The following is a 7,836-nucleotide window of genomic DNA, read 5'->3' as shown; positions in this document are numbered from 1 at the left end:
CGCGGGACAACATCCCCGGGGCGCCCAGGGGCCCCAGCAACCCTGGATCCGCTGCGGGGGCAGCGCCCCACCCGCCCAGGTGCCGGATCGCAGGGGTCCCACACTCCACGCCCTATGCTCCCCAGGCTTTCCTTTCCAAAAGATGCCCGCGATAGAAGCTCAACGCTGGCTTGGATCTGAAGATCTTCTCCTCCAAGAGGAGGAGGAGGAGGAGGAGGAGGAGGCGAGGTCGCCGGCCGAGCCTCTGACATCGCAGGGTCCGAGCTCCTGCGGAGCGATGCACCCTCGCTGCGGATAGAGCCCGGCCGATGTCGGACCGGGAACTCCCGGCCCCGCACGGAAGGGACCTCCGGTACAAAGGGCAATCGGCCGGGCTGCCGACCCCGCCTCCCCCGCGGGGACGATGGGCACGGGGGACGCGTCCCTGCCCCTGGGCGGGCGTCTCTCGGCCCCGCGCAACAGGACCCCCGTTCCTCGGGCGCTGTGTGGAGACCGCCGCACGGCCCCGCTCCGCCGCCCCCGGCACGGCCGCCCCGGCGGCAGCGGCGCCGGAGCCGCGGGAGGCGGGGGCGGGGGAGGCGCTGCCGCCGCCGCCGGGCGGGCTCCGGCCGCCCCGCACCGACGTCGGCGCGAAGCCCCGCCGCGCCCGGGGTGGAGCGGGGAGTGGGCGCGTCGCGGGAGAGAGGAGGCAGATGCTTCCCGAGGCGCAGCCCCGCCGGAGGGGCTCGACCCTGGCCAGTGCCTGTCCGCCCCCTCCGGGACGCGGAGACCCACCGGGCGGGTGTCGGGGAGCGGGCAGCGCCATGCGCCCCTTCGAGGAGTGAAGGGGTGGCCGGGCTGCTCCGGTGCGGGCACGGAGCCGCCGCGGAGGTGGCCCGAGGTGACGGGAGGCCGGGAGAGGTGCCGCGCCAGCGTCGGTAGCGCTGCCACCGTAAGTCCTGGCAACTTCGCCGCCTGCCCTTCCCACCCGCCGCCCCCGGGACAGCGGCCGCGGGGCAGGCGGGAGCGGGGTACCGGGGGGAACACAGTCTCTGGCTGGCACTGCACCCAAAATTTAGGTGGAAGAGGGAGCGGGTTGTAGGAGCTCCGAGCCGCTGGGCAGCGTGTGCGGGGCACCCCGTGGGAAGGGGCGAGGGCCGGCCGGGCGCCGCTGCCCGGAGCTGGCGGTCGGGGCGCAGCGCGGGGACGGGGCACGGTGGATCCCGGAGTTTCCGCTGCGGCTTCGCGCTGGGGAGCAAGTCACTGCCGGCAGCGTACCGCCTATAGAGCAGCCGCTCTCCGCGCTGGAAGTGCAGCGCGTTTAAATGACACCTGAGTCACTAGTTCGTGCTTCTCGGGCACGTCAGATATTATCTCCGTGTTATTTTTCTTCTGCTGGACCGATATCTGTACTTTGGCGTTTCGCACCACAGATGTAATAAACAACATTAGTAGGTTTCAGAATATTGCCATTGATGACAGTAGATTGATGTATGAGGCTATTTACTGAATGTGTCCAAGTACAATATAGTGCCTGCCAATTTTGTCTTTAAATTGCTATATTGATTTCATTCTTGTAGGGTTTTTTTTTGACAAGGTTAATGTAGTTGACAATTTTCAAAGGAAAGAAAAAACTTCTGGTTTATTTTAGTTACAGAGTGGCAATTGTAGCTGAAATGATGAATGAAAAAATCATTCATAAAAAGAGTAAATAGCAAGATGTGTATCCTCAGACCTCTCAAAGTCAATATTGTCGATATCTAACAGATTATATCTTCCTGACAAGCTTTTACATTGGTAACCCTTGAACTTCTTAAGGGTAATGCAGTGTGTGATATTCTTCTCAGGACTGTGCACTTTAGAGTTAAGTAGTCTGATTAGAGGGAGTTTAGAATGAATTAAACAAGGCATTACAATATAATGCCTTTGCTTTTTCATAGGCACTGAGTGAAATTAAGGTCTTGCTTCTGCTCCTTTTCCCCCTCAGTGGTTGAAGGATGACACTGTGGGGGGAACCCCTGTGTTTGGTCAGTGAAAGGGTCCTTATGCTGTTTTAGGGCTGAGGGTATCAGGGCTGACCAGGATGACATTTCTTTGCTGCCAACAGCTCAAACTGCAGGTGGTGTTGAGCTGAAGAGAGAATTTAATTCACCTCTTAGAATCCTAGGCATAATTTTCAAGTAGATAAATTAAATACAGGAAAGCTAATACTTCAGTGTAATTTCTTCAGACATATGATAACTTTGCCGGTAGGCAACTTTTGCTAAGCTACCACTCTGATGCTTACTATAGCTGTCATATGCTAGCTGACATGAAATAGTTCTGAATGAACTAAAATACTGTCTTTCTGTATCTACTGCTATGTATTAGAGTATGCAAACTTTATAACTCTTGGGTAGATGTTGGTCCTGTTAAGATAAATGGCAAAATCCCAATTAACCCCTCCAAAGTGTGGGTTTCACTGTACGTCTTCATTATCATTTATAGTGAGTGCCAGACAAATTTACTTAGTAATTCAAGTGGCAAAGTTTAAATATGGCTAGTGATGGCACTTCAAACATCTCTACATGTTACTGCTTTAGAATCATGGATAAGAGCCACACAGCTCTTAATAGTTGTTTCAAAAAGCTATATGGAATAAACTGTATTGTTCTTTCAAGAGGAATAGGCAGTTCAGATTTGACTTACACTCCAGTTTTTATGTTTCATCAGACTTAATCACTTTTTCATAAAAAAGTTGGATTGCAGTTTGCATATGCGCCATATTTTAACCAAGGTATTCAAGCAGCTAATAATATTTTCTGATTATTCTGTTTATGGCAAAGAAGTTTACAAGTAAACTGCTAAATATTTGAGCTACTATAAAAATCTCAGCAAACAATTGAGCCATGTTACAGTTCAGTTTTGTGCAGTTCCTAAGCTTTGTTGAGAGATGAATGAACAGAAGCATCTTTTCTAAAAATCTAAATGAAATAGTAATGAATATGTCTACAATGATTAGCTTCATAAACTGACAGAATCTAGTTTAGCAAATTTTTTCTTTGCATGTCTACAGCTGAGTGATTTTGAAAAGTATCTGAAAAAGTTGAGAATTTTCATTAACAGTGGAAACAATGTTCTATAGAGGGTTTGATGAATTATTTTTATTCCAGCTCTCTTATAGTTCGAGATAAAATGGGATGTTTAAAACCTAACCAGTTAATTTTAAATCTGTATCTGTAGACCTATAAGAAGCTACATGCAAGTCCTGTTACATAATAATAGTGGTGTGACAAGCATATCTGTCAGTAATTCCTACTAGTTTTGTATAAGTGAAAATGGAGGAAGAGAGAGCATATCATGTCTCAAAGTTCCTGAAAAATCTATTAGATAGGAAAAAAGACTTTCTATCTTTGTTTGTTTTTTAATGCACGCAAATAGAAGTTTTGGGAAAATAAGCAACTATATAATTGAGCTATACTTGACTGAAAGTTATACTAGCAAATGAAATTCAGTTTTGAAAGTTATAGTTGGTTCTATGTATTACTAAGCTGGTAAACTCAGTTTTGTTTTATTTCTGGTAATGTGTTTCTGGGTCCTAACTGCTGTCATTTGTCAGTATTGAAACTCATATTAATGCCAGCACAGATCTTACCTGGGCCTTTCAGGAGCAGTCCTGTTACGTGCTGAGCACTTTCAACCATTGTTTGTGTTAGAGAGGCATCCAGTCAGCTCCCTACCTAGAACTACACACACAGAATTAAATTCACTCTCTTGAAAAATTTGCACTGTAAATAGCCAAGAAGATCTAAGACATCTAGCCAAAGGCCAGATGATGATCTCGGTCTGAAACATGAACACTCTCTATGTAACAACAGTAGACTGTGTACCTTTTAAGAAGATTAAATTCTTAAAAGATTAATTGATTTTTTGATAAAGGTACTCAGAAATGAATGACCAATACCTTAAGGTTGTATGTTATTTCCCACAGATCTTATTTTCTTCAGTATTAATCTCTATATTTAGTAACATTGGACTTCCACAGAACAGCATATAATTACACATTGTATTGGTTTTTGCTCTTATAGCCTCTTTCCATTTGACATTGCTTTTAGTCACTTCAATGGAGTGAATTTCAAAGTAACTTAAATGAAGAGCCACACTGAATTGCTCACATGGAGAACTAATATAAGACAACAATAGCAGAGGGAATTGTCCATGTCTCGGTTAAGAAGCAGCACTGCTAACAATGTTGGGCTTGATAGTCACCTGGAAGTTACAACTGGAAAATCCGAGTTTCCTGCTAAGTGTAGTTACAGCCACTTCAGATGGACACCTTTTTAATCAAGCTGGTATCCACAGCTACCACAGGAATCTTTCTTCGGGGCATCTTTTGAACAAACCAAGGATATGGCCTTGCCTTACCAGAGAGGCTGTGAGCTGTTCAGCTGGCCCCATGTTTTTGAGGTGACTCTCAGTTAAGGAGCATGGGAAGGACCTGGGGGTGGTAGCTGCCCTCTGGCAGCTCCTTTTGACTCTTTGTGCTGTTCTGGATGTATGCAAAGATTTACCACTTAACCAAGGAAGTACAAGAAATCTGGGTGTTCAGCCATAAGAAGACAGTGTAGTCATTGGTCATAGTTGGTAGGGAATAGCACTGGGAACACAAGTACATATCAAGCACATCAGAGGTATGCTGCTGTGTGTTTTTCCATGGGTCCCAAAATGCCTTCAGAATTAGAATCATTAGGTAGATAGGAGAACTAGAACTGGATTTAGCAAGTTACAGGCTGAAGTGTAGTCCTGAAAGGTGGCTTTCTACAAGGATCAGATTAACCTGTGTACTAGAGACTGAGGAAACGTGTGGAGGAAGACTCCTGGGTCCAGGGGCTGGACGGATGGTGCAGTACTCATTTTCTTACCTGTCAATATTGTACACAAAACCAACTGAAAAATGCAGTTAATGTAAGTGCACCTTATCTGCTGCACCTCAACATGCTGGCTACACTCCTTTTTCCAAAGTTGTCATGTGGGGTTCAGGAAAGCTGACATAGTGTGGCATCTGAACCCTGGCTTTTTTTATAATTTTTAATATAGAAGACCTGATACTGATTTGGCAGACTGGCTGTTCTCACCACATTCTTAGGAGTGTTTTTTGAAAAGGCATGCATTTCAGTTTAATATGTCACATTTCAGTGTTGCAGTTCCATGTGACAGTGTTCAGCAAATAATTTCTTGCTTGCTCATATCCAGCAGTGTATATAAGAACCAAATCACTTTACCTGTGGTTTCTGATGAATAATGTTAACTATTACCAAGAGTTAGATGAATAATACATTAGATAAATTCAAATAAATAAGCAATATTTTTAAATGTATGGTTTAACTGCATTTTATTCAAGATAGTGGTACATCTTTTCCAGGAGAATTAAAATGATGTAAACTTTTTGGTGGCTTTGACATGTTTATTTTGTGATGTCCTCATTACCTCAGGGTAAAGCTGGAGTAATAAAATTGTTATTAGTCAAAAGGAGGTGTTTGAAATGCCTTTCTCTTCCTGGGTGGTCTACAAAGTGCTTAACTACCCCTCAACAATTAGATAAAAAGATTTTTATTCTGGTTATTTGTTCTAGAAATTGAATATCCTTCAGGCAATGCCAAGTGAGTTTACAGACATATTTGGAGGTTGAGTCAAGATGAATTGTGCCATGTCTTCAGAGTTGTCTGCTCAGAATTAAGCTGACAATTAAAAATATCTCTTTTAAATATATTGCATGCCTCTGAAAATACAGTATTGCCTTTACAAAGATGTCAAAGCTTCATAAAGAAGACTAAGACTGTGCTGTGATATTCTTGTAAAAGAAAAACAAACTAAACTTCTCTTTTACCTTTTATTAGTGACTGGAATGAGACTCAACATTTGGCATTGTCCCCTCAAAGGTCAGCTATATTTTCTGTTTGTGGTTTTTTAATAATGAAATATTTGCTTGCTTTTCAGCGCTCACGTAACAAAAACTTCTGTAATCCATGGCACTGTTTAGATCTTGATGGTAGACAGAGAAAAGTAACCACAGATTGAATAATTTCATAGAGTAAATTAGCCACTTCTGGTTCTCTCAGGCAGCACTGAGACATTATCTAACATCAGAAAGCTCAGGTGACTGTAGCATCTAAGCTATGATGTATGCAGATGGATGACTCTTTTTTAGTCTTGATTTCCCTCCAGCTGATCTCAGCAATGAGTATTAACTGCTTAGAAAAATCACAGGTAGCTCTTCAGCTTTATTTCACTTGTATCTTGATGTTCCCTACAAGTGTTGTATGCCAGAGCAATTATCCTGGCATATCGTAGCAAATCTAGCAATCACAATTTAAGGGAATCATTGAATACCAGGTTGGAGAGAAGCTCTACATGAGCTGGCCATGTGCTCGTGCAGCCCAGAAAGTCAGACGTGTCCTGGGCTGCGCAGAAAGCAGCGTGAGGTCAAGGAGGTGATTCTCCCACTCTGTTCTGCACTTGTGAGACCCCACCTGCAGTGCTGCATCCAGCTCTGGGACCACCAACAAAGCAGGATGTGAACCTCTTGGAGCAGTTCTGGAGGAGGAATGTGAAGTTGATCAGAGGGCTGGAACACCTCTGTTGTGAGGACAGACTGAGAGAGTTGGGGCTGTTCAGCCTGGAGAAGAGAAAGCTCCAGGAGACCTTATAGCAGCCCTCCAGTACTTAAAATGGGTCGACAAGAGGGCTGGAGAGTGATATTCTACAAGGGCATGTAGTGATAGGAGAAAAGGGAATGGCTTTAAACTGAAAGAGGGCAGATTTAAATTGTATCACAGGAAAAAACTTTAGATAGGAGCGGTGAGACACTAGAATGGGTTGCCCAGAGAAGTTGTGGATGCTGCATACTTGGAAGTGTTCAAGGCCAAGCTGCATGTGGCTTGTGATCTGTGAAGAAGCAACATGAGTCCTCAAAAGGATTTTTCTGTTTAAATTTACCCCCCATTATGGTTAAGGGCCAAACTGGTCATGTTTTACTCTTCCTTCAGTACAAAATCGATTTATGCCTCTCTTTTGCAAAAGCTGTGTTCTTTTGAGCAGACCTATCACCATGTGATTTTTTTCCAGCTTTATTTGATATAGGTCTCTGTTCACGTAATGTTAGTGACCTGTAGCCTTAGTCTGTAGCTTGTGTTCTGCAGTCTTAGTTACCTTAGGCACTGTGCAGGTGCTTCATCACTAGTTCTCTCTCTTGCTTTGCTCTTCCTGTATAAACTAGACACACATATTAGCTATACTAGTTCACTACACTGGGTGAGCATTTCATACTCTTAAATATGCTGTGTGCAATCTCATCCAGCCTTAAATATTTAAGGACAGGAGAGAGAGAGGATGCTCACACCTTCACCACTTAGATTGCTTAGAGAAACTTTCTGAAGTTTTTTGGATTTGGTAAAAAAAGGTGTCTATGACTCATGAGTGTTCATTGACTAGAAGTTGGATCCCTCTGGATAAGAACTCCTTTTGTTCTCACCAGGCAATCCAGCTCCTAATGGGATCTTCATTTTCTTTTGTCTTCAAAACAATACAGAAAGAGAAGGTAGGTTTACTACTATTATCCTCAGCTGTGCTGATACTGTAGAGGTGGAAACATTGGACTGAAGGGTATGGGATGTAGAAATTGCATCAAATAACACAAAACTTAAAGACTGAAGCATTTTGGAGGAAAGGGAAAACTCAGAAGAAGTATTTTGAATGCTATATGCAGCTGAGCATTTGGTGGCAGAGATAAACTGGGAAGTTATGCTACAAAATGCCTGATTAACTAATAGACAGCACTGTCTTCCATTTACCTATATTGTAGCAGGGGAAATTCAATTT

The 7,836-nt window shown here is 44.2% G+C and overlaps 1 protein-coding gene across 4 annotated transcripts in view; it reads left to right on the top strand.

The window, feature by feature from the left end:
• The first annotated feature begins 285 nt into the window (after positions 1 to 285).
• Positions 286 to 7,836, top strand: part of CALCR (calcitonin receptor) — a 150,744-nt gene continuing 143,193 nt past the window's right edge. For 2 of the 4 annotated variants that reach the window (XM_030264670.4, XM_030264671.4), the window contains exon 1: positions 286 to 931. In XM_030264670.4, coding sequence (XP_030120530.4) covers positions 404 to 931 — 528 coding nt within the window. In that variant the 5' untranslated portion in view covers positions 286 to 403. The remainder of the gene's footprint in view (positions 932 to 7,836) is intronic. The other 2 variants (XM_072925535.1, XM_072925536.1) reach the window with 2 other exon arrangements.

The sequence above is a fragment of the Taeniopygia guttata genome, chromosome 2 (genome assembly GCF_048771995.1).
Source record: "Taeniopygia guttata chromosome 2, bTaeGut7.mat, whole genome shotgun sequence".
NCBI classification, from domain to species: Eukaryota; Metazoa; Chordata; class Aves; order Passeriformes; family Estrildidae; genus Taeniopygia; species Taeniopygia guttata.
The sequence above is the reverse complement of the archived record's forward strand: the minus strand, read 5'-3'. Positions and strand labels throughout refer to the sequence as shown.